Source organism: Pseudophryne corroboree, chromosome 9 (genome assembly GCF_028390025.1).
Source record: "Pseudophryne corroboree isolate aPseCor3 chromosome 9, aPseCor3.hap2, whole genome shotgun sequence".
Lineage (NCBI taxonomy): Eukaryota > Metazoa > Chordata > Amphibia > Anura > Myobatrachidae > Pseudophryne > Pseudophryne corroboree.
In genome coordinates, this window is record NC_086452.1 from 447,383,133 (window position 1) to 447,409,754 (window position 26,622).

At 47.0% G+C, this 26,622-nt stretch overlaps 1 protein-coding gene across 1 annotated transcript; it reads right to left on the reverse strand.

Annotated features, from left to right (window-relative positions):
• Positions 1 to 349: 349 nt before the first annotated feature.
• Positions 350 to 26,622, reverse strand: LOC134958847 (fibroleukin-like). The gene is made up of 4 exons (XM_063941555.1): positions 26,073 to 26,622; positions 12,115 to 12,195; positions 8,869 to 8,990; positions 350 to 946 (listed from the first exon to the last, which is right to left on the reverse strand). Exons 1-4 carry the CDS (start codon positions 26,620 to 26,622, stop codon positions 350 to 352), a joined length of 1,350 nt encoding a protein of 449 aa, XP_063797625.1.

Genomic DNA, 26,622 nt, shown 5'->3' on the forward strand with positions numbered 1-26,622 from the left:
CTGGTATAATGTGTGTCGGGTCTATGCTGGTATTACATGTGACGGAAGGGACTATTCTGGTATAATGTGTATTGGGGCTGTGCCGGTATTACATGTGAGGAGAGGGACTGCTGGTATAATGTGTATCGGGGCTGTGACGGTATTAGGGGAGGGGGAACTATGCTGGTAATGTGAGGGGTATTGTCTGGCAGAAAGGGATGGTGAGCTCATTTCTGCACTCTGTATATGGTTACTGGAACATTGGTCTTTTACTCTTTGATTCTTCCTGTATTGTAGTTATTATCTGTCTGCATAATGTGGTGTAAATGTATCTCTAAACGTAAGCGAGGTCCTCAGAGAAAAGTCTGTGTCACTGAGAGTTCATTATCCTTGTTTTCATCTCAACTTTCTTGAATGAGTATTTCTGATTTGTCCTCTTGTCCGTTAGAATGTACCAAGTGCCCCAGTAAATGCCGCTAGTCACCCCGCTATATCGTCCTCTGTAGTACTTTCCATTTAAATTGGCCGCCAGACAGGTATCGAACCACCAGCCGGAACCGTAGTATGAGCCACAGTTCCCGGACGGATAATTGTCATTGTCACTGTCATGAGTTGTGAAGTATTTGTGATCGTGATTGTAGTTCCGACTGTAGCTGAGGGCATTCCCGGCGTTGCCATGGTACTCCCTGGCAGTCAGCCTGTACTTGTTTTGCTCGCTGGCGACCTTGAACTTCCTGTAGTTGGCATGCCGCTTGACGCTGTACCAGTCCTCTAGCTCGATGCGTAAGGTGTGTTGTCCCAGCCTGGTGAGGCTGTGCAGGTGTTCATTACCCAACCAGTGCTCCCCTTGAAAGCTGCCAAATCCCTGCTTATATTCTTGCCACGTGCGGTTGAAGTCTACAGTGCCGTCCTGCCTCCTCTGGAACACGGTCCAGCCGCCTCCGTCAGTGACCATATCACAGTACGCCTAAAGCCAACCAGAAACATTTTCACCACAGTATTCAAAGCTGCGTTTTCCAACAATGTACATATGGCCCTGGGATTACAGGATTGATATGAAAATAAAAATACATTCAAAATGTAACTGCTATATTAAGTAACTTAAAGGACACCTACCATGTACACAATGGATGCAGTCATCTTGTGAAATGATGCAATCTGCATGGAATTGCACCCTATAAATTCAGTAAGTGACAAAAGCTGATTGTTTGTCTTCTCTCTGCTGTTTGTAAATTATTATTTCACTGAAACCACTGCTGATTGGCTGTATTCTCATGTGCTATTTGCATACTATGACCTTCCTGACACCACAGGCACCCCGTACGCTGATTGGCTGTATTCTCATGTGCTATTTGCATACTATGACCTTCCTGACACCACAGGCACCTTGTACGCTGATTGGCTGCATTCTTATGTGCTATTTGCATACTATGACCTCCCTGACACCACCGGCACCCTATACGCTGATTGGCTGTATTCTCATGTGCAATTTGCATACTATGGCCTCCCTGACACCACCAGCACCGTTACGCTGATTGGCTGTATTCTCATGTGCTATTTGCATACTATGACCTCCCTGACACCACCGGCACCCTGTACACTGATTGGCTGTACTCTCAGATGCTATTTGCATACTATGACCTTCCTGACACCACAGGCACCCTGTACGCTGATTGGCTGCATTCTTATGTGCTATTTGCATACTATGACCTCCCTAACACCACCGGCACCCTATACGCTGATTGGCTGTATTCTCATGTGCAATTTGTATACTATGACCCCCCTGACACCACCAGCACCCTATACGCTGATTGGCTGTACTCTCAGGTGCTATTTGCATACTATGATTTTCCTCACACCACCGGCATCCTGTACACTGATTGGCTGTATTCTCATCAATATTTGCAGATTATAACCACAATGATGTCCCATGTTCTTTGTGAATTTAGCTGAGAGGTTGAACTATCATCATGGCTGGATGAGCTAATCCTTAGAGCCTTTTGGCAGGGGTGAAACTGCAATGGGTGCAGGTGGTGCAATAGCTATGGGTCGTGGTCTGTTGGTTGTGACCAGGTGTAGATGCCTATGTATGCTGTGGGGCTTAAAGATGCCCCCAGTACACGAAGGGCCATCACCGGGCTCTCTGCCCAAGAGGCCAGCTGCCTTAAGTCCGTGGTGCCTATAAAGGCACTGCTGATGGAACACACCTTTGCACTAGTAAGGCACTTTGCTCTTATGTTTCTCTGACGTCCTAGTGGATGCTGGGACTCCGTAAGGACCATGGGGAATAGCGGCTCCGCAGGAGACAGGGCACAAAATAAAAGCTTAAGGATCAGGTGGTGTGCACTGGCTCCTCCCCCTATGACCCTCCTCCAAGCCTCAGTTAGATTTTTGTGCCCGGCCGAGAAGGGTGCAATCTAGGTGGCTCTCCTGAGCTGCTTAGAATAAAAGTTTAGTTAGGTTTTTTTTTATTTTCAGTGAGTCCTGCTGGCAACAGGCTCACTGCTTCGTGGGACTAAGGGGAGAAGAAACGGACTCACCTGAGTGCAGAGTGGATCGGGTTTCTTAGGCTACTGGACACTAGCTCCAGAGGGACGATCACAGGTTCAGCCTGGATGGGTCACCGGAGCCGCGCCGCCGTCCCCCTTACAGAGCCAGAAGAGACGAAGAGGTCCGGTGAAATCGGCGGCAGAAGACATCCTGTCTTCAGACTAAGGTAGCGCACAGCACCGCAGCTGTGCGCCATTGCTCTCAGCACACTTCACACTCCGGTCACTGAGGGTGCGGGGCGCTGGGGGGGAGCGCCCTGAGACGCAATATAACAGAATACCTTAGGTGGCAAAACAGAATACATCACATATAGCTCCTGGGCTATATGGATGTATTTTAATCCCCTGCCATTTTACACAAAAAAGCGGGAGATAAGGACGTCGTGAAGGGGCGGAGCCTATCTCCTCAGCACACAAGCGCCATTTTCCCTCACAGCTCCGCTGGAAGGACGGCTCCCTGACTCTCCCCTGCAGTCCTGCTTCAGAATCAGGGTAAAAAAGAGAAGGGGGGGCACGTTTGGCAGCAAATAAATATATTAACAGCAGCTATAAGGGAGTAACACTTATATAAGGTTATCCCTGTATATATATATAGCGCTGGGTGTGTGCTGGCAGACTCTCCCTCTGTCTCTCCAAAGGGCTAAGTGGGGTCCTGTCCTCTATCAGAGCATTCCCGGTGTGTGTGCTGTGTGTCGGTACGCGTGTGTCGACATGTATGAGGAGGAAAATTATATGGAGGCGGAGCAGTTGCCTGTGTTGGTGATGTCACCCCCTAGGGAGTCGACACCTGACTGGATGATTGTATTTAAACAATTAAGTGATAATGTCAGCAATTTGCAAAAAACTGTTGACGACATGAGACAGCCGGCAAATCAATTAGTGCCTGTCCAGGCGTCTCAGACACCGTCAGGGGCGCTAAAACGCCCGTTACCTCAGTGGGTCGACACAGACCCTGACACAGATACTGAGTCTAGTGTCGACGGTGACGAGACAAACGTAATGTCCAGTAGGGCCACACGTTACATGATCACGGCAATGAAAGAGGCATTGAACCTTTCTGACACTACAAGTACCACAAAGAAGGGTATTATGTGGGGTGAGAAAAAACTACCAATATTTTTTCCTGAGTCAGAGGAAATAAATGAGGTGTGTGAAAAAGCGTGGGTTTTCCCCGATAAAAAACAGCTAATTTCTAAAAAATTATTAGCATTATATCCTTTCCCGCCAGAGGTTAGGGCGCGTTGGGAAACACCCCCTAGGGTAGATAAGGCGCTCACACGTTTATCAAAACAAGTAGCGTTACCGTCTCCTGATACGGCTACCCTCAAAGAACCAGCTGATAGAAGGCTGGAAAATATCCTAAAAAGTATATACACACATACTGGTGTTATACTGCGACCAGCAATCGCCTCAGCCTGGATGTGCAGTGCTGGAGTCGCATGGTCGGATTCCCTGACCGAGAATATTGATACCCTGGATAGGGACAATATTTTGTTAACTATAGAACATTTAAAGGATGCATTACTATATATGCGCGATGCACAGAGGGATATTTGCACCCTGGCATCAAGAGTAAGTGCTATGTCCATCTCTGCCAGAAGAGCGTTATGGACGCGACAGTGGTCAGGGGATGCGGATTCCAAACGGCACATGGAAGTATTGCCGTATAAAGGGGAGGAGTTATTTGGGGCTGGTCTATCGGACCTGGTGGCCACGGCAACGGCTGGAAAATCCACCTTTTTACCCCAGGTCACTCCACATCAGCAGAAAAAGACACCGTCTTTTCAAACTCAGTCCTTTCGTTCCCATAAGTACAAGCGAGCAAAAGGCCATTCTTTTCTGCCCCGGGGCAGAGGAAGAGGAAAAAGACTGCACCATGCAGCCGCTTCACAGGAGCAGAAGCCCTCCCCTGCTTCTGCCAAGTCTTCAGCATGACGCTGGGGCTTTACAAGCAGACTCAGATATGGTGGGGGCCCGTCTCAAGAATTTCAACGCGCAGTGGGCTCACTCGCAAGTGGATCCCTGGATTCTACAGGTAGTATCGCAGGGGTACAAACTGGAATTCGAGGCGTTTCCCCCTCGTCGTTTCCTGAAGTCTGCTTTACCAAAGTCTCCCTCCGACAGGGAGGCAGTTTTGGAAGCCATTCACAAGCTGTATTCCCAGCAGGTGATAATCAAGGTACCCCTCCTGCAACAAGGAAAGGGGTATTATTCCACGCTGTTTGTGGTACCGAAGCCGGACGGCACGGTGAGACCAATTTTAAATCTGAAATCCTTGAACACTTACATAAAAAGGTTCAAATTCAAGATGGAGTCACTCAGAGCAGTGATAGCAAACCTGGAAGAAGGGGACTATATGGTGTCTCTGGACATCAAAGATGCTTATCTCCACGTCCCGATATACCCTTCTCACCAAGGGTACCTCAGGTTTGTAGTACAAAACTGTCATTATCAGTTTCAGACGCTGCCGTTTGGATTGTCCACGGCACCTCGGGTCTTTACCAAGGTAATGGCCGAAATGATGATTCTTCTACGAAGAAAAGGCATTTTAATTATCCCTTACTTGGACGATCTCCTGATAAGGGCAAGATCCAGGGAACAGTTAGAAGTCGGAGTAGCACTATCTCAGGTAGTGTTACGTCAGCACGGGTGGATTCTAAATATTCCAAAATCGCAGCTGATTCCAACGACACGTCTACTGTTCCTAGGAATGATTCTGGACACAGTCCAGAAGAAGGTGTTTCTCCCGGAGGAGAAGGCCAGGGAGTTATCCGAGCTAGTCAGGAACCTCCTAAAACCAGGACAGGTCTCAGTGCATCAGTGCACGAGGGTCCTGGGGAAAATGGTGGCTTCTTACGAAGCGATTCCATTCGGAAGATTCCATGCAAGAACATTTCAGTGGGATCTACTGGACAAATGGTCCGGATCGCATCTGCAGATGCATCAGCGGATAACCCTGTCGCCAAGGACAAGGGTGTCTCTCCTGTGGTGGCTGCAGAGTGCTCATCTACTAGAGGGCCGCAGATTTGGCATTCAGGATTGGATCCTGGTAACCACGGATGCCAGCCTGAGAGGCTGGGGAGCAGTCACACAGGGAAGGAATTTCCAGGGCCTGTGGTCAAGCTTGGAAACGTCTCTTCATATAAACATTCTGGAACTAAGGGCCATTTACAATGCCCTAAGTCAAGCAAAACCTCTGCTTCAGGGTCAGGCGGTGCTGATCCAATCGGACAACATCACGTCAGTCGCCCACGTAAACAGACAGGGCGGCACGAGAAGCAGGAGGGCAATGGCAGAAGCTGCAAGGATTCTTCGCTGGGCGGAAAATCATGTGATAGCACTGTCAGCAGTATTCATTCCGGGAGTGGACAACTGGGAAGCAGACTTCCTCAGCAGACACGACCTTCACCCGGGAGAGTGGGGACTTCACCCAGAAGTCTTCCACCTGATTGTAATCCGTTGGGAAAAACCAAAGGTGGACATGATGGCATCACGTCTAAACTAAAAACTGGACAGATATTGCGCCAGGTCAAGGGACCCTCAGGCAATAGCAGTGGACGCTCTGGTAACGCCGTGGGTGTACCAGTCAGTGTATGTGTTCCCTCCTCTGCCTCTCATACCAAAAGTACTGAGAATCATAAGAAGGAGAGGAGTAAGAACTATACTCGTGGTTCTGGATTGGCCAAGACGGACTTGGTACCCGGAACTTCAAGAGATGCTCACGGACGAACCGTGGCCTCTACCTCTAAGAAAGGACCTGCTATTGCAGGGGCCTTGTCTGTTCCAGGACTTACCGCGGCTGCGTTTGACGGCATGGCGGTTGAACGCCGGATCCTGAGGGAAAAAGGCATTCCAGAAGAAGTCATCCCTACTCTGGTCAAAGCCAGGAAGGACGTAACCGCAAAACATTATCACCGCATTTGGCGTAAATATGTTGCGTGGTGTGAGGCCAAGAAGGCCCCTACAGAGGAATTTCAACTGGGTCGTTTCCTTCATTTCCTGCAAACAGGACTGTCTATGGGCCTAAAATTAGGGTCCATTAAGGTTCAAATTTCGGCCCTGTCGATTTTCTTCCAGAAAGAACTGGCTTCAGTACCTGAAGTTCAGACATTTGTAAAAGGGGTGCTGCACATACAGCCTCCTTTTGTGCCTCCAGTGGCACCTTGGGATCTCAATGTGGTGTTGAGTTTTCTAAAGTCACATTGGTTTGAACCACTTTCCACTGTGGACTTAAAATATCTCACATGGAAGGTGTCGATGCTGTTAGCCTTGGCTTCAGCCAGGCGTGTGTCAGAATTGGCGGCTTTATCATATAAAAGCCCTTACTTAATTTTTCATTCTGACAGGGCGGAATTGAGGACTCGTCCTCAATTTCTACCTAAGGTGGTTTCTGCATTTCACATGAACCAACCTATTGTGGTACCTGCGGCTACCAGGGACTTAGAGGACTCTAAGTTGCTTGACGTTGTCAGGGCCTTGAAAATATATGTTTCCAGGACGGCTGGAGTCAGAAAATCTGACTCGCTGTTATCCTGTATGCACCCAACAAGCTGGGTGCTCCTGCTTCTAAGCAGACGATTGCTCGTTGGATTTGTAGTACAATTCAGCTTGCTCATTCTGTGGCAGGATTGCCACAGCCAAAATCAGTAAAAGCCCATTCCACAAGGAAAGTGGGCTCATCTTGGGCGGCTGCCCGAGGGGTCTCGGCTTTACAACTTTGCCGAGCAGCTACTTGGTCAGGGGCAAACACGTTTGCTAAATTCTACAAATTTGATACCCTGGCTGAGGAGGACCTGGAGTTCTCTCATTCGGTGCTGCAGAGTCATCCGCACTCTCCCGCCCGTTTGGGAGCTTTGGTATAATCCCCATGGTCCTTACGGAGTCCCAGCATCCACTAGGACGTCAGAGAAAATAAGATTTTACTTACCGATAAATCTATTTCTCGTAGTCCGTAGTGGATGCTGGGCGCCCATCCCTAGTGCGGATTGTCTGCAATACTTGTATATAGTTATTGTTACAAAGATTCGGGTTATTATTGTTGTGAGCCATCTTTTCAGAGGCTCCTTTGCGTTTATCATACTGTTAACTGGGTTCAGATCACAAGTTGTACGGTGTGATTGGTGTGGCTGGTATGAGTCTTACCCGGGATTCAATATCCTTCCTTATTATGTACGCTCGTCCGGGCACAGTATCCTAACTGAGGCTTGGAGGAGGGTCATAGGGGGAGGAGCCAGTGCACACCACCTGATCCTTAAGCTTTTATTTTGTGCCCTGTCTCCTGCGGAGCCGCTATTCCCCATGGTCCTTACGGAGTCCCAGCATCCACTACGGACTACGAGAAATAGATTTATCGGTAAGTAAAATCTTATTTTTTTCAGGAAGCACATTTTCCTTTGTCCTAGCCTTCTGCCCGAGGCAAGGATCATTTTTTATATTCCTGGACAAAAAGCTGGGACTTATTTATTTTTTACTGGAATTTTTATTTTTTGGACCTTCACCACACCTTTTTATGTTTGATTTGTGTGTCACGTTTTTGTGGGGTTTGGGTGAGACCCTTATGGGCCGCCCTCTCTCCAAGTTACCTGAGACTCTCCTTTTGGGGAGAGCTGAGGAATCTATTCCCCAGGGAGAAGCTTTGGCCATCCCTGGAGAGAAAGGGGTACCTTCTCCATTTGGTGAAGGTTCAAAGACCCAAGCCCCAGCATAGTTTTGCACCGCACTGGGTAATTAAAGCTTGCACATTGGGCTTTAAGAAAAAAATAGCTATTGTTCCTGGTTCACGTTCAGAGCCCATCTCATCTCGCCCCAGTTCACTCCCCGGGCCTCCTTCTCTTGCTGCCCACCACCGATTGAATCACTGGAGTGATCCGCAGCTGTCTCTAGAGGCATTAGAAGGCAGGGGCTGCTGCAAAATGTTGACACGGGCCCACAAAGTTCTAGTTTAAGCCTGCCTGTTGGAACATTGACTCTGATACCCGTAGTCGTTTGAGTCCACCAGTCACACCCCTGTTGCATATAAAATTATGTGGCTTTGGTGGTTCACAAAGCAAAATGTATTGAAACAATTCAGTTACTCCCTGCACAATTCATCCCCTTCTCAGGTCAACAGTCCGTTCCCCCACTCGGTTAATTTTTTTTAGACTAAAGTGCAACAAAAGGATCTAGGTCAGGAAGATGTAGATGAAGGACACGTGAATAGATGAGGACGAGAAAGGGTACTGACAACCGGTCCTGACACACAGTTCTAGTGCCTAAATGAATGCACTAAGTAATGTCCTATCACATTTAGAATCATGTGTAAGATGTTGGGAAGTTGCTCAGTAGTTATCTATTTAGGTACCTCAAACGGATGTCTCAGCGGGATGGGCTGTATGGTGTAGATGCCGTTGTCTCGGATCCCCTGCTTGTAGATGTCTGCGCAATCTCGTGGAAACAGCCTTTCTGTTCTTTCTGAAGAGTCAACTAATAATAAAGACACAACAAAGAAGTATAATTATTACCCCACTTTAATGAGTTACGGTGGAATCCGGATCCTACACAAAACAGCAAAGTCTCAAGTAGGTACAGCCTTGGTTTACACTAATGGCCCTCATTCCGAGTTGATCGCACCAAGCAACTTTTTGCTGCTGGTGCGATCAACTAATCTCTGCCTATGGGGAGTGTATTTTAGCATAGCAGGGCTGCGATCGCTTGTGCAGCCCTGCTATGCTAAAAAGTTTCACTCAAAACAAGACCAGCCCTGGACATACTTACCCTGTGCGACGGATCCAGCGATGATGGGGCCGGCTTTGACGTCACACCTCCGCCCTCCGTCCGCCTGGACACGCCTGCGTTTTACTTACCACTCCCCAAGAACGGCAGCAAACGGTAAGTTAACGCCCTCCTGCTGTCCATCTTCTTGCGGTCGCCGCTGCGACCGCTTTCTTCTCTGCTAGTGTCATTCCTCGCCGGACAACGACGCGCGTGTGCAATGTGCACACTGCACATGCGCATTCCAGACCCGTTCGCACCACAGCGAAGAACCGATGCGTGTGAACGGGTCGGAATGACCCCCAGTGAGCGGAGAGGGTTATACGGAGAGTAGTAACCCAGCTATGTGAGCCCTGTTCAATGCCCACTCCACTAAATGCTATATACTGTAGGATAGCATTCACAATATTGGAGATTACACAAGGCCGGGGAAATGTTTCAGGGCATGGACCCTTCATCAGACAACAAAACTCGTTGCTGATAGAAACCACATATAGTATCTCAAAACCAACAGGTATTTTAGGTCACATCAAAGTAAAGGCGATGGTTTCCATTACTAGGTGTCTGGGAATAAGTGGTTCGGTTTTGATTCGTTTATGTTCAGATCTGGAAATGTCATTTTATTGGCTGTCTGGATCTATAGTGTGTTAGATATGCTGGCGTTTCCAGATCCGAACTTGCTCTAAGTTGGTGAAATGAACAGAGTCAAAACCAACCTGCTCATCTCTAGTGAGAAGCTGTAAGAGGTTCTATTTGTATACTTTGGTATGTAAGCAGTCATGGGCAGGGCCCTCCATCCTCATGTTCAACCACTAGTACTACCCATGCCACCTGTGCTCCTTGTATCCATGTCCACATTGAGCGACTCTGATACTGTGCTGGTGTAAATACCAAATTGCTTTCTAACAAATATTTAAAATGCCCGCTCTAATATATATTGTAAACGCCTGCACATCTTATTACCATGTTCCATGAATGTGCGCTATACATAGCGAAACACTGCATCCCATAAGAGAAAACAATACACCCACACATTATCTGAGTTCCAAAGCTCATTGATGTATATATTTGTTATTAAGAGGATATGGATTCAATATATCACAATGTACAGTATACACATAATTACATGATTACAATTTATACAGTAAGCAGTTAATACATACAGTTACATACAGTTACAGGCCAGCGATACAATTACCATATCTTTCAATGCATCCTCCTCTTAATCTCTCTCTCTCTCTCTCAGCAAATAAATACAGGAACTGATCTGGCAGCAACTCCATCATCGTCTGATACAAAACAGCAACTGAGAACTGTGTGTCTCTGCAATGTGTTATCTAGTTTTGGGGGTGGGAACTTTCTCATTCATGATGAGTCACTAGTCTGTTCGTATGCTAAACAGGTTCAGCCTTGAAGACATCAAAAGGGGCTGGCCTGAGCTTCCTGTCTACTGTCCTAATAAGAGTGATTTTAGCTTTCATACATTTAATCATAACTCCCTGTTACAATGTCCTACAAATTAATAACAAGTATCAAATGAATCTACACATTAATCTGCTTGCTTTAATACCAAATATGACAGGTGTATCTGGCTTTGTTCCCATAATACACATACATGACATTACTTCATTATATAATGTTAAATCATTATGATGTCTGGCGCTTGATATTATTATAATTATGTACTGTATGAAATAAGTGTTGAATCCATCTCTGTGGCATGTCCGTTTAGATGCGTGTGTTACCATATATTGCTGTGCTCGCTGCGCGTATTTGCAAGTACAGCAAATTATATGTGTGTAGAGTTTGTATGTTCTTTCTTGTAATATTTTTGACTTCGACACTGGGCACAGGCTCAGTGAGTGCTGGACTGCATTCCCCTACCTGCCATCCACCTCCGCTTCTACTTGCCACCCACCTCCGCTTCTACCTGCCACTCACCTCCGCATCTACCTGCTACCCACCTCAGCTTCTACCTGTCACCCACCTCCGCTTCTACCTGCCACTCACCTCCGCTTCTACCTGCCACTCACCTCCGCTTCTACCTGCCACCCACCTCCGCTACTACCTGCCACCCACCTCCGCTTCTACCTGCCACTCACCTCCGCTTCTACCTGCCACCCACCTCCGCTTCTACCTGCCACCCACCTCCGCTTCTACCTGCTACCCACCTCCGCTTCTACCTGCCACCTCCGCTTCTACCTGCCACTCACCTCCGCTTCTACCTGCCACCTCCGCTTCTACCTGCCACTCACCTCCACTTCTACCTGCCACTCACCTCCACTTCTACCTACCACCCACCTCCGCTTCTACCTGCCACCCACCTCCGCTTCTACCTGCCACCCACCACCGCTTCTACCTGCCACTCACCTCCACTTCTACCTGCCACTCACCTCCGCTTCTACCTGCCACTCACCTCTGCTTCTACCTGCCACCCACCTCCGCTTCTACCTGCCACCCACCTCCGCTTCTACCTACCACCCACCTCCGCTTCTACCTGCCACTCACCTCCACTTCTACCTGTCACCCACCTCCGCTTCTTGCCACCCACCTCCGCTTCTACCTGCCACCCACCTCCGCTTCTACCTGCCACCCACCTCCGCTTCTACCAGCCACTCACCTCCGCTTCTACTTGCCACCCACCTCCGCTTCTACCTGCCACTCACCTCCGCTTCTACCTGCCACCCACCTCCGCTTCTATCTGTCACTCACCTCCACTTGCCCGTCAAGATACAGTGAGTTGCATCACCCTGCCTATTGTAGTTTTATTACTGTGGCACCTAAATACAGAAATAATAATATAATGGAGGTAAAACCTAATTTCTCAGACTCTCACCTGGAGATCCCATGTTTGCCACATTCTTCACAGTCAGCGGTAGTTCTTCCTTTGTTTCAAGGGTCTTGAGTCGTCGACTTTCTACAACAAAGACTTGTTGAGTGAATGTAAAAGAAGGACAGAGTATAACTGGGTAAGCAAGACACAAATCATCACAAAACAGTTATTGCAAGTAATTGCCTGCAGAACACGAACGCTTTGTCTTCTTAATAAGTCTACACGTTTTGTAGTGTAGTTTAAACAGATCATTTGGCTTAGCCCCAGTTTCTTTAGAATTGTCCTTCCTATGTTACACTTTAAATCTAAGTGCATCGGGAAGAGTATTAGAGAACGTAAGGCGGTAACGGTGGTAAGTATCATCTGTACAGCACAGAGTAACTTGTGTGCTCTGTATAAATAGCTGTTAAGGAACACGGGGCCTGATTCAGATCCCAAAGGATCTCTTGTCCATGTAACAAAGTACTAATGTTCAGTACTTTGCGTATGCGCCGGACCCGGACTCTGCGTGTGCAGTACAGGTATTGCGTTGTAGGACGCACAGCGGCTGCAGATGTCAGTTGATTGAGTCTGCAGCTGTTTGGGGAGGGGGCGACGGCGGCAGCTGTTTCCCATAAAGGATGCGTGTCGCCTCCGTCTTTGGGGGACCGCCGAGGCCGGTATCTCTGTCTTTTGATGGAAAATTCCTGGCTCTTTTTGTAGGAGCTGCAGCAGACGGCTTCCATGACCCAATGCTCTTTCCAACCACATCTGAATCAGGGCCTAGTGAGTGTCGTTTCGGCATATGTAAGCAAAGAGTAATGTAGGCTACTTGAACAAGCTCCATTAATCTGGGCCGTCTGTACATTGCTCATATAATTTGGCCACTGTTCTGCGGCCGCAGGACCGTTATAGGAGACTGTGCAGCCCCTCTGGGGTTCCGTCTATACGGCTGCAATTAGCTCTGAAGAGGCTTCGTTGTATAGTTTCTCCTCTCACTTCATGGCAAGTTCTTTTTCTATACATCTGTCCCTCTTAATGATACTGAATTGGCAAAGGCTCAGCACCAGGCTACAGACAGAGCGTAGATTGTCTCTGGGGACCAGAGAACGTGGCCTTGTCTTTGTTGAGCAGAGGGGCTGGCAGCAGGACCGGTCACATCAGAAAGCCCATGTCCAAACGCTTCCAACTCCGGACGACGTCAGGGGCTCGTCGGAAGCATCAAAGATGAGACAACTTTAACCAAGCCGCACAATGCTCTTTTTATCTATTGGTTTATTTGTTTTGCTTCCACCTCAGTAACTCGCACATAATTAAAACGTTGCGTTCTCTTGTGCCGGCTGCCACAGTGAAAGTTTACAGCACGTTTTAAAAAACAAATGGATAATTTTCTGTAGATCGAATTTAGATCGATTTAGAACTGATCAGCATCCACAGGGTGTTTTAGGGACAAGGCCTGCTTCATATTTGTAAGCAAATCTCATTTTTAAAGTCTAATATCGGTCACTTTTTGAGAAAATTCAAATTCGACTGCAAATAGTCATAAAAATCGGCCAAAAATCACATACCACTTCCTGCTGATTTTCTATTGGACAAAGAATATCACATGCAAGAAGCTGCTGCGGTTCCTCTAATTCCGGTTTGTGTATGTCTCCGATGATGGGGCGTCTGCGATGGTTTGCGTAATCTCCGGTGGTGGGGTCCTGCGTCATCGCACGCAGTGCCCCCTGTGCTGTTTGATTAATTGACGGACGCTGTGGCAATCGCAGCTGCGAGTGTGCACACTGAGGATGTGCAAGAATATGCCTGTGTTTTTGCCACCACTCCCCCATCAACACCTACATGTGATGCCTGACTGTCAATCGGTAAGGACTGCGAGCTACATCACTATTAGACTTTGGCCCATATGCATGCGCAAAGTACTGATAATCGCTCAGTTGCACAAACATTGGCACAGCGTCCGTCGTCTCCACTTTTATAGGCATCACAATGAGGTTTCAGCCGATTGTACAGGTTTTAGAAGTAACATAGAAATGTGTCAGATTTGTCTATTCTGTTTAGTGATTTGGGCTCGATTTTGAGTCAGTTTTCAAACCGGCTGTTAGTTAATTAGCGTTTTGTATAGAAGTATTAGTTAAAGTACCGATGTTTCGGGTGATGTTCAGTTGACCGATGTTTACGCATTGCGATCCGATGGTGCGTCCTCAGGTGCAGCAGCAAATCGCAGAAGCCGGCAGGAGGCGTCTATTAAACACAAAACGCCTGCTGCAGCATCAGCATATTATCACACAGCAGCTGCGTACAGGGGTGCAGCTGCTCTGTGTACTGCATCTTTCTCTGAATCAGGTTCAGTCCCAAAAAGTGGTCTTCAGTCCTAGAAAAAGATGCCCATACCGTGTATTTGCTAAATAGCTATTGCTGCCTTTATTTTAAGCTTTCCCTGTAAATGGTACTTTAGAGCAAGGAGGTACTAGAACATTTATCTTCTATGCTAAACCTTCTACCGTTGAATGACCCAGCCCTATATATAAGAGAGATAGAGCTTTCTACGTGTCTGAAATGTATCACTTAAGGCCCATACACACTGGGCGGTTTTGAGCTGAAAGCAGTCACTTTTGGTGTTTTCAGCTGCTTTCAGCTCAAAACCGCTCAGTGTGTATGCCCTGGCGATGAGCGCTGATGCGCGCTCCCGCTTCATCGCTGGCGGCCGCCGTTCATCTGCTGGTATTACCAGCAGATGAGCGGCGGGGTGAACGGCTTTCCATAGCATCCTGCTATGGAAAGCCGCTCACCCCCGCTGACCTCGCTGGGCAGGGGGGAAAAGCTCTCAGTGTGTATGCACCTTAACAATTCAAAATTACACTCACTAGCTATTTAAAACTCCTTTCGTATGATAAATAGCGCTCCGGCCAATCAGCTGATTGGCTGGAGAACCATTTATTATACCCAACGAGTTTTAAATAGCTAAAACTCATTGATAAATGGCAGAACTGTAAATAAAACTACCTATTGCTAAACCATTATTCGCTAAAACAAATATGACATAGTATGCTTTGTGTATATTTGTACGTAGTGCGCCTGCACAGTTCCACAAGAAAAAAATAAATATATACGCGCACACATATATATATTTATTTATTTTAAACGATTAATACAGTACTGACGGCCTATGGGTGACGGGAAGAGCCCCATATTGTACAGTGAAGGGCTGGTTGTCGTTGCGAGGGAAACCCACTTGGCTTTATAGTGTATCCCCTTCCCCCACCAAGCTGGCGCTAGGTCACAGTATTACATTGGCACGGCATGCCGCAGATTTCCCTATAATAGTGTAAGCAGCCAAGCCTGCCTGCTCTGATGCCGACTTCAGCCCAAGCTGGGGGAGGACACTAATATTTTTTTTTTTACATTTGTTTAACCGTAAAATCAATCAATCAGACTGTCGTGTTGGAGACAATGATGATGATGACTTTTGCCTTGGGACTGGTCCCACTGCAACTGGTAACGCCCTACCGGTGATTAGTGCTGGAGGGGAAAATGACATAAGGACTAGTGAGACTTGTCACCTACAGTTTCAAGGTGTATGAGGATGCAAAGGAATTAAATGAAATGTAAATGAAGAAAAACAGACATTGACTTCAGATCACAAAGAGGCTGAACTGTTACATCCTCGGAGAACATTGAAAACTATATTTTAATGTTAAAGAGGAAGCGCCGACACTGTGTTCCAGCACCAGTGGCTTTTATAGTAACTAATTACGGGATACGGTCATTAGGTCGACCACTATTGGTCGACATGCATTAGGACGACATGGTCACTAGGTCGACATGCAAAAAGGTTGACCTGCATTTTTCACTTTTAAAATTTTTTTTTTTTACCTTTTTCATACTTTACGAATCACATGGACTACGAAGCAAAGCGAGCGATGCGTGGGGACACGGTGCACTAATTGGGGTTCCCCGTCGCTTTACAAAGAAAACAACACAAAAAAAGGTAAATAAACTAATGCATGTCGACCAATAGTGGTCAACCTAATGACTGTCGACCTAAGTGTACTCAACCTAGTGACCTATACCCCTAATTACTGGGTGTTGGAACTGTGCTTGGGAAATGAGAATCAGACGTAGCCCATGCTTAGTGCTTCATCATGAACTGACTCTGGGGTCCTGTATGTATCACCCCGGCTGTTGCAGAATTCTATATTCCACTACGAAGAGCCATAGGTATCCTGGTAATTGTAGTTCAGATCCATTGTTGTGCTTTCGTTCCCAGCATCTGCCACCGCCAAGTGCAAGCACTACATCTATAGATACAACACAATGGGCTTCAATGCCTGTGATAAGGGGAGTTTCCATCAATGAGGCAACGCGGGCGGCCTCTGGGAGATTCTGTTGCTGTGATTAATTATCATGAAAATCATTAGAGTGAAACATAAAAGGCTCCCCCCCCCCCCCTTCCCCCCACCAAACTCGGGCTCTTTTCTTTACACATCCCCAAATATCTGCTCGATACTTCACTTTTATCTTCATCAAGTTTAAACATGGAGTTCAATAGTTACAAGAGATATTCAGTGAAATGTTTTATGCAAATTGTTAATTGATGAGAAAATCTTGAAACTTTTTGTAATTTTTCTCTGTGTTACAGAAAGCAATCATTGCCCTTACCAGCGTGTTTGTATCACTTGTGATTACTGTAGAACCGCAACACTGTTTCCACAAAGTAAAATACACAGTAGCTACAGGACATTCAACTCCTAACTGGTGGCTAGTGTTTGGAAGAGCCCTCAGTGCGGTGGCCACTGCAAGTCAGTAACTCCAGCCTGGTGATTGCTGAATCAGGACATACAATCTGGTGGCTAGTGTAGGACATGACCTCCAATAATTGGGGCTACTCTATTACAGAACCGCTAATTTGGTGACAGTTGTATGTGGAGCCCTAAAATCTGGTGACTAGTGCAGTGGTTCCCAAACTTTTTGGAGCCACGGTACCCTAGAGTATCAGGAAAAAAATTCACGGCACCCCTAGGCCAAGAGTTTCTTACTCAGAAATTCAGAAAAAAATATGAAATTACATAAATTGTGATTATTTGTCATCCTTAGGTTCAGTTATGTGGTAAGGGACAGGATTCACTTATGTTTGTCCACATATTTTATGACTGGCAGCCCCCAGCACTGGTTTTGTCTGTTACATTGACCATAAATAATTTTAATTGGTCCTGGACCACCAACCCAGGGCACCCCTGCAAGTTTCCCGAGGCACCCCAGGGTGCCTAGGCACACAGTTTGAGAACCACTGGGCTAGTGTATGACAGGAACTATAATCTGGGCTAGTGTATGACAGGATGTACTCTATGGTGGCTACTGTGTGACTGGGTGTACAGTCTAGTGGCTAGTGTGTGACTGGATGTACAGTCTAGTGGCTAGTGTGTGACTGGATGTACTCTATGGTGGCTAGTGTGTGACTAGATGTACTCTATGGTGGCTAGTGTGTGACTAGATGTACTCTATGGTGGCTAGTGTATGACAGGATGTACTCTATGGTGGCTACTGTGTGACTGGGTGTACAGTCTAGTGGCTAGTGTGTGACTGGATGTACAGTCTAGTGGCTAGTGTGTGACTGGATGTACTCTATGGTGGCTAGTGTGTGACTTGATGTAAAGTCTGGTGGCTAGTGTGTGACTGGATGTACTCTATGGTGGCTAGAGTGTGTGACTGGGTGTACAGTCTGGTGGCTAGTGTATGACTGGATGTACAGTCTAGTGGCTAGTGTGTGACTGGGTGTACTGTCTGGTGGCTAGTGTGTGACTGGATGTACAGTCTAGTGGCTAGTGTGTGACTGGATGTACTCTTTGGTGGCTAGTGTGTGACTGGATGTACTCTATGGTGGCTAGTGTGTGACTGGATGTACAGTCTAGTGGCTAGTGTGTGACTGGATGTACTCTATGGTGGCTAGTGTGTGACTGGATGTACAGTCTGGTGGCTAGTGTGTGACTGGATTTACTCTATGGTGGCTAGTGTGTGGCTGGATGTACAGTCTGGTGGCTAGTGTGTGACTGGGTGTACAGTCTGGTTGCTAGTGTGTGACCGGATGTACAGTCTGGTGGTTAGTGTGTGACTGGATGTACAGTCTAGTGGCTAGTGTGTGACCGGATGTACAGTCTAGTGGCTAGTGTATGACAGGATGTACTCTATGGTGGCTAGTGTGTGACTGGGTGTACACTCTGGTGGCTAGTGCGTGACTGGATGTACAGTCTGGTGGCCAGTGTGTGACTGGGTGTACAGTCTGGTTGCTACTGTGTGACTGGGTGTACAGTCTGGTGGCTAGTGTGTAACCAGATGTACAGTCTAGTGGCTAGTGTGTGCCCGGATATACAGTCTAGTGGCTAGTGTGTGACTGGATGTACTCTGGTGGCTAGTGTGTGACTGGATGTACCATCTGGTGGCTAGTGTGTGACTGGAATGGCAGAACCTCCGATCTGAGGTCATTATTTTGGGGCCCTCTTAGTATTGCTTATCCATTTATTACAACATAGAAATAAGAGAGCAGGTGCACCATACAATAATTAGAATTATAATAAATGTAATTATACATCATTATCTGAGGTTTTTCGCATAAAACTGGCCAATATTATGAGCCTGCCCACCAATCGTCAAGGTAACCTCATCGGACAGGTCCCTAAAATTAAAGGGGTTCACCTCTGGGGTGCAGGGCACCCGCAAACCACCCCCATCCCTCCTAATCCATGTATTATACAGATTAGCCACTCTGTGATATCTGTATGGTTTTGGGGATGAGTAACCGACTGAATATGTTGTTCACCTGACAAGACCCAGAGTATAGTTCCAGTTTCTTTCAGTAGATGAAAGCCCTTTACTGGTCACTATTATGTCTGGCCTTTCTGCCCACTCTCTTCTTTTCCCTTCTTCTAGTTTCTCCTGACTTTGGACCCTGCCTGTGCGTTGTATAAATGCAGAGAATCCTGTTACTTGGAGTAACACGGAGTAACAATATGGGGGCATTCGGGTAATGCATCTTAGGATAAATAATCAATTAAGCTTCTCCAACGCACATCTGCATTTGGCATATTATAGATGCGCCTTTTGGAGAAGCTTAATAGATATATTCAGATTTATTCATCACTATTTTAAGAAGTGTTCAAGCAGTACTCTATGCATGCCTATGGTTCTCTGAGAGTACATAATTATTATTACAGTTTCTTATATAGCGCAGCAATTTCCGTTGCACTTTACAATGGGAAACAGTGATAACATAAAACAAAACAATCGAAAACAACAGTGAAAAAACAAAACTGTGTAATAACAGAAAGTGATGGAAGTAGGAGGGCCCTGCTCAGAAGCTTACACTCTATAGTGCGTGGCTCTGCATCCGTCCAAATCTCCACATAGGGGGGGCTGGTGCAGACTTGGTAGCAAACACACACAGATCCGTACACCTTAAGATGCTTACACATCCGCATTGGCATTATATGCGCCTAGGTAACGATAAGTCATCCTCACCAGTGTGTACTTGCATTGCCCTGGTGCAGGTGTATACACAGGTTCCTGCAGGCCTGCATGAGCGTCTTATTGCACTTGACCTATGGCAGATTGCACCTTCTCTCCCCTGATTTGCCTCCCTTGTCATAATCAGTCATTTCCAGTGACAGGTGCGTCCGTATGCTTTTAAGAGGCTTGGCCTGGCAGCGGTATACAGGGAGGAGCAGTGATGCAGGTAGAGAAAATGCCATCACAAGGGGCATGGCCAATCAAAAGGGGGGGGTGCATGACACTTTCTTTTGCAGGTACAATGCCAGCGGCTGTCTGGGACTCCGGGCACTGCTGCCTCCTCTCTCCCTCCTGCAGTTTGTGCCGTTTTATTGTCAGGCATGACAAACTGTGTCCCGTCTACTCATTTCTTAATGGTACGCCGTACTGCCTTACTTGCGCTACTGGGGAGGAGACAGAACATGTCAGTGTGGGGCCCTTTCAGCGGGTACGAGTCGTTGGGTCAACACAACTTAGGTCGACAGTCATTAGGTCGACCACTATTGGTCGACATGCATTAGGTCGACAGGGTCACTAGGTCGACATGGCTATTAGGTCGACAGGTCAAACGGTCGACATTAGTTTGTTTTTGTTTTTTGGTGTCGTTTTCTTCGTAGAGTGACCGGGAACCCCAATTGGTGCACCGCGTCCCCTCGCACGGCTCGCTTCATTCGCCATGCTTTGGGCAAGGTGCCTCGCTCCGCTACCGCTGCGCACGGCACAGGTTACCGTTCCCAATCGTAGTCCACGTGGATCATAATGTATGAAAAAGTTTTAAAAAATGGAAAAAAAGTGAAAAACTCATGTCGACCTTTTGAACTGTCGACCTAGTACATGTTGACCTAATTACCATGTTGACCTAGTGACCCTGTCGACCAATAGTAGTCGACCTAATGACTGTCGACCTAAGTGGTGTCGCCCTAACGACCGTATCCCCTTTCAGCACGGGACTAGAGATTACTGGGTGCAGCAGTTAAGGATTTGAAGGACCCCCCCCCCTCTTCCAATCCGCTCCCTTCTCCTTTTCTTTTGGTAAAGTTGTAGCACCCTCCTACAGCACGCCCAGAAATATGGCGACATGCATCCATTTTCTCCAACGCTGCCCCCGCTACACCCCCAAACATGCGGCTTGGGGTCACTGCACGTAATCTCGCAGTATGAGATCTGCAGATGCGCAGTGCGGCTTTGGAGCTTACGCAAATCTCTCACCAGCTGAGTTATATGTAAACCATTGGGTTTGCCTACAGCTGAATCAGGCCCAATGGTGGTCATTCCGAGTTGATCGCTCGCTAGCAGTTTTTAGCAGCCGTGCAAACACATTGTCGCCAACCACCGGGGAGTGTATTTTTGCTTTGCAGAAGAGCGAACGCCTGCAAACACATTTTGTGCAAAACAAGACCAGCCCTGTACTTACTCTTCGTGTGCGTTGATTCTAACGTTGGTGGGTTGGCTTTTGACGTTGCACACCCGCCCAGCGTTCGCACAGCCACGCCTGCATTTTCCCTGGCACGCCTGCGTTTTTCTTAGCACTCCCTGAAAACGTTCAGTTGACACCCAGAAACGCCCCCTTCCTGTCAATCTTCTTGCGGCCGCCAGTGCAAATTAAAACGTCACTAGAACCTGTGCAAAACCACAAAGGCCTTTGTACCCGTACGTCGCATGCGTGCATTGCGGTCCATACGCATGCGCAGAAATGCCGAATTTTAGCCTGATCGCTGCGCTGCAAACAATGGCAGCTAGCGATCAACTCGAAATGGCCCCCAATGTAAGTGCACACCTGTATTTTAGAATGGTTGATAGGAATGGCGTTACCAGAAGCTGCACATAGATGAATGGGGAAAACACGGCACCATAACATTCCCACGTTATATATCCGCACTACGGCGTGAAACCCTATTCCGGAGATATAACGTCTTCCTCTGATAATCAGGAACACATTTAGCCTTACCGCTCACTTTGGCTTTCACCTCTGTTTCACCCTTTATCTCTCCGAGATGATAAATGAAGGAAGAGGGTACACTGGCAGATGTGTACAGCCAGTGTACTGTGCGGAACATCCAGCATGGCTCTGTAACAGCAAGCTCCATCCATCTTACACATCCCGTGCCTGCTGCAATTCCGCTCCTGATTTCTAAGAGTTTGCACTTAAAAGGAATATATGCAATTGGTCTCCCTTGTGGGATAATACATAATTACGTTGTGGGGGAAAGAGATACATATTTGTTCAATAACCAGAAGTTTAGGGAATTTTTGGGCCCTCGGTAAGAACTGGGTTTGAACTGAAAACTAAATAGACTGAAATCTATAAATCATAATAAAAGGAAATTCACTGTCTATAAGGTCTGCATAGCTGGATGTACCAGAATGTATAGAATGGAGCTGATTAGCGGACAACCCACTGACCTTTCTGCCATCACCTGGGAAAGTGTGTGATTGGTCACAATAGAGATGTTGTAAGCAAAGGATTGTACAAATAAAACCAACTTCGGAGAAGGGTAACGTCACTCTATAATTATCGTCCCCGATATAGCTAACTGAAACCACGCCGATACTTGATACAGAGTTTCTGACTGAAATTACCTGTTGAAAACTCAGAAACACATAGTTGCCGCCAGTTGCCGGATTTGATGGATCGGTTGTGAATAACTGACCTTCCTTAGCGACATCTGTAATCATGAATAATAACCCGTGGACTGATTGTTTCCATGCTTGGAGATGTTGCTAAGAAAGGTCGGTTAGTCACACTTTTGGCGCAGTCTGCGTCTTTCTGCTAATTCCGATACAAAGCCCTTTCCCTGTGTGAAGGCGTGCACCTAAATGTGCAAGGACTGAGATGCCCACTTTCAGCGTCCAGGGCCGTAACTAGGTGTGGCGCACCCTGCAGCCGGTACAGCTGCCTCGAAGCGGGCAGTGCCATACACCCTGTTGCTGGCGGACCTGCCAACTCAGCGCAACGTCTTGTGCTCAGAGGGGGAGTAGCCGGCACTACATTGCCGCCTGTAGCGGAAAGACGCAAACATCAGTTGCACCATCAGTGGCGCTGGGGATGGGGGGGGGTACAAATTACCCAGGCCCGGGCTGCTGGATGGACCTGGGTTCGATACCTCCCCCCCCCCCCCCCCCCTCCCCAGTATACCTGTGCTGTTGCCGGCGTCGGTGGCGCCATCTTCCCGGTGATCTCTTCGGGAACACGGCCGGAAAGGAAGCCATAGAGTGCAGCGTGCCACAGGTTCTGTTCCCTCCCTATGGCTGCCGTGGACACCCATGAGTGGGAATAGTCCTGTGACGCCGGTATTCTTGGTGTCGGCATTGCCAGCGATCGAGATTCCGGCCTCGGGATCAGCCGGCAAATTAAACATATACCCACTAAACATATGTACTGAGCTTAATTGTAGTGATAAAATAATGGGATATAACATTATTGATACTCAACCCTCAACCATAGTAATGATAAGAATGAGGCAGAGTCAGGAATTGTCAGGAGACAATTTTTATTTCTAAAATATTTTATTTCTAATATATTTTATTAACGGAGTGTCGGCATACTTGCTAACGTTACTGGTCTGAATTGAGTCACCCCCCCAATTTTCCCCCTCAACCCCTCCCCGGCGGCCATCTTCCTTCAAAACACCCACTGGCAGCAGAATAATTGCCAGTTTGGCCACACACCTTGATAGCCAAATGACTCTCTCTGGCCCTTTGACCGAAATGCTTTCAGCTTTGCTGGGGAACATATTAGGGCGTGAGAAGATGGGTGTATCTTTCCAACCTACCCTATAGTGTCTTCCTCTCAGGTCACTGTGGGTCATTGCTCTCTCACTATGGGGGCCACACTCTCTGTGCTATTACAGCAAGACTAACTAACTGGCTTTACAACATAACCTGTTTGTAAATTGTGTATATAGGGACTTATTCAGGTTTGTTAGTAAACCAAAAACGCACACTAGTGGGCAAAACCATGTGCAGTGCAGGGGGGAGGCAGAAGTAACATGTGCAGAGAGAGTTAGATTTGGGTGGGGTGTGTTCAAACTGAAATCTAAATTGCAGTGTCAAAATAAAGCAGCCAGTATTTACCCTGCACAGAAACAATATAACCCACCCAAATCTAACTCTCTCTGCACATGTTACATCTGCCCCACCTGCAGTCAGCATGGTTTTGCAAATTAGTGTGCTTATTTGGTTTGCTTAAAAACCTGAATAACCCCCATAATGCAGGAAGACTCTGCCTTTCTGAAATACTATTGCAACAAACCGCTTATAGGGGGTGATTCCGAGTTGTTCGCTCGCTAGCTGCTTTTAGCAGCATTGCACACGCTAAGCCGCCGCCCTCTGGGAGTGTATCTTAGCATAGCAGAATTGCGAACAAAAGATTCGCTAATTTTCTCGTAACGATTACCCCGCAGTTTCTGAGTAGCTCCAGACTTACTCTGCCATTGCGACCAGCTCAGTCCTTTTCGTTCCTGGTTTGACGTCACAAACACACCCAGCGTTCGCCCAGCCACTCCCCCGTTTCTCCAGCCGCTCCCGCGTTTTTCCCTGAAACGCCTGCGTTTTTCCGCACACTCCCAGAAAACGTCCAGTTTCCGCCCAGAAACACCCACTTCCTGTCAATCACACTACGATCAGCAGAACGATGAAAAAAACTTTTTTACGCCGTGAGTAAAATACCAAACTTTTGTGCTAATTTACTTGGCGCAGGCGCACTGCGTACATTGCGCATGCGCAGTTTGCGACTAATCGCTCAGTAGCGAAAAAAAATAAGGAGCTAACAACTCGGAATGACCCCCATACTGTGTGTGTATAAGAGGCAGAACTGTCCTCAGCCACCTTCTCCCTGCACCACACAAGACGCGGCGTATGTTCGGCCGCTGCTTCATTCATTGATTTGAACTCTTGGCTCAGAGCGGCCTCGATGACGCCTCATTTTCCAGACGTTACTTCCTCCTTTCGCCTCGTCCTGTTCCCAAACCCGTAATGCTAAATCCTGCCATTCAAAGCGGTGCGGAATTCAAAGTTCACAGCAGCTGATGTCATAGAGACTCCTAAGAAACTCTGAGGGGAATCGAGGTAACAGTCCTGACTGCTGGGCCCAACAATAAAATGATTCAGTTCTACGGATGGACTTACTGAAGAGTCAGACAGTCACACAAGAATGGGTTAAGTGACTACAACAGACCACTATTGCTGTATGTATGCCTTAATGCACAGCCTTGCAAATGGCTCAGATGCCGGTCAAATAATTCCTGCAAGCAAATAAATTAGTTGCATCTGTCCCATATCTCTTAGCGTGAACCTGTGATATATTTATATATATATATGTGGCACAGGCATTACTGGTCACGTACATACTGTATTGCACATATGTATGTGTACATAGATATAATTTGTTTGGAGAACTTGGCTTTCTATATTCCAGAGCCAGTTGGTTAGATCCCAGTGCAGTGCGATGACTCTATGAAGTGCTTTGTGTACTCTCATCACAGCATTCTTTTTGATGGCCATAATTACAGTCTTGCTTTGTCACCGACTCACTTTACTAAAGCCAACATCCCCTTTAATGTAGGATTATGAAAGCCATTACAAGCAACATTACCACAAAGGAAACTGCAATCACAAAAGGGGATAACATTATATTAATTGCATTTTAAGAGGCAACGAGCCGACTGGATGGGCTCTGCAGCTGGGAAGTATGGTTTGCAGATGACTTTTGAAAACAAGTATGTTGCAAAAAAAAAATTAAAAAATTATATTATAGATAATTCCAAACATTGCAATTTTTGCAATTTCAATATATGCTCTGAAACTATAACTGATGCTTAAGTTGCAATACATGTTTTGTGTGTGTGTGTGTATATATATATATATATATATATATATATATATATATATACTTCTATTTACAGAAGTTTAACAATTAACCTACTTTCAGACAGAAGCTGGGTCTTCTGGAACACGGGTTGGATCCACGCCCCAGATCAGTACCCCCTTTCACACAAAAGATGAAAATGCTGGGGTAACATTAGGACCCAAGAATTTGCTAGGGCAGCCGGCTAATCCGGGTCCTTTCTCCGTGTCAAGGTTGAAGCCCTGGCAATTTCAGCCTGGGTAGACCCTTTCACACAGAGAAAATACCCAGGTTGACCCAGCAAATTCCTGGATCCTTTTTTCTGTCTGAAAGGGGTATTAGTGGTACATGATATCTGTGAATAGAGAAGTTGCCCAAAGAGCTGAAAATCTTTTGCTAACGTCATGACTTGATTGGCAAAGATCTATGAGTTTGCAATACCAGGTATTGCCAGTATAGTTAGTGTTTGCCTTTATTTGTATAGCACCGACATATGCTGCAGCGCTGTACAACCAGGTTTGCCATGCTTGCTAATATTACAAATGCCACAGGTCAGGTGTAACACGAATGGGTCACCTGTTCTCCCAGAACTCACCTAATGCAGAGAGTTTCTGAACAGACTCATTGCAGGGCAGCTCACAGCCAGACAAGATCCCTAAGAGAAGGACCACCAGAGAGTTGAGTCGGTCTTCTATCCTGCTCAGGTTCACCTTGCTCTCATCCTGTAAGGTATGGAGAACGGAGGTCACAGATTGGAGGTTTGACTCCAATAAATTCAATCTCTCCCCCACGCTCTTGGACTTCGGATTCTGGGGCTTGGTGTTCCCTTCACCCCCAGATTGTTTTAGAGTCTGCTTGAACTCTTGGTTTGGTTCCTGGTGAAGCTCCTTCAGCTCCTCAGGAGGAGGTTGTTCCTCTGGATGGAGGAAATGCAGCTTGCATCCCTGAGTTCCATCACAGTTAGACTCTGGAGGCGGCATGGCCACAAGCTGCTCCAAGCAAGTCTGGTCCTCTCTCCTGTCACTGCAGTCAGGGTTATCAGACACAGCTGACTCCAAATCTGGTAGAAGTAAGAGCAGTGTAATCCACAGTATCTTTCTGTAGGACCAGAACCTCATTGTCACACTTCTCCTCACAGGGGACAT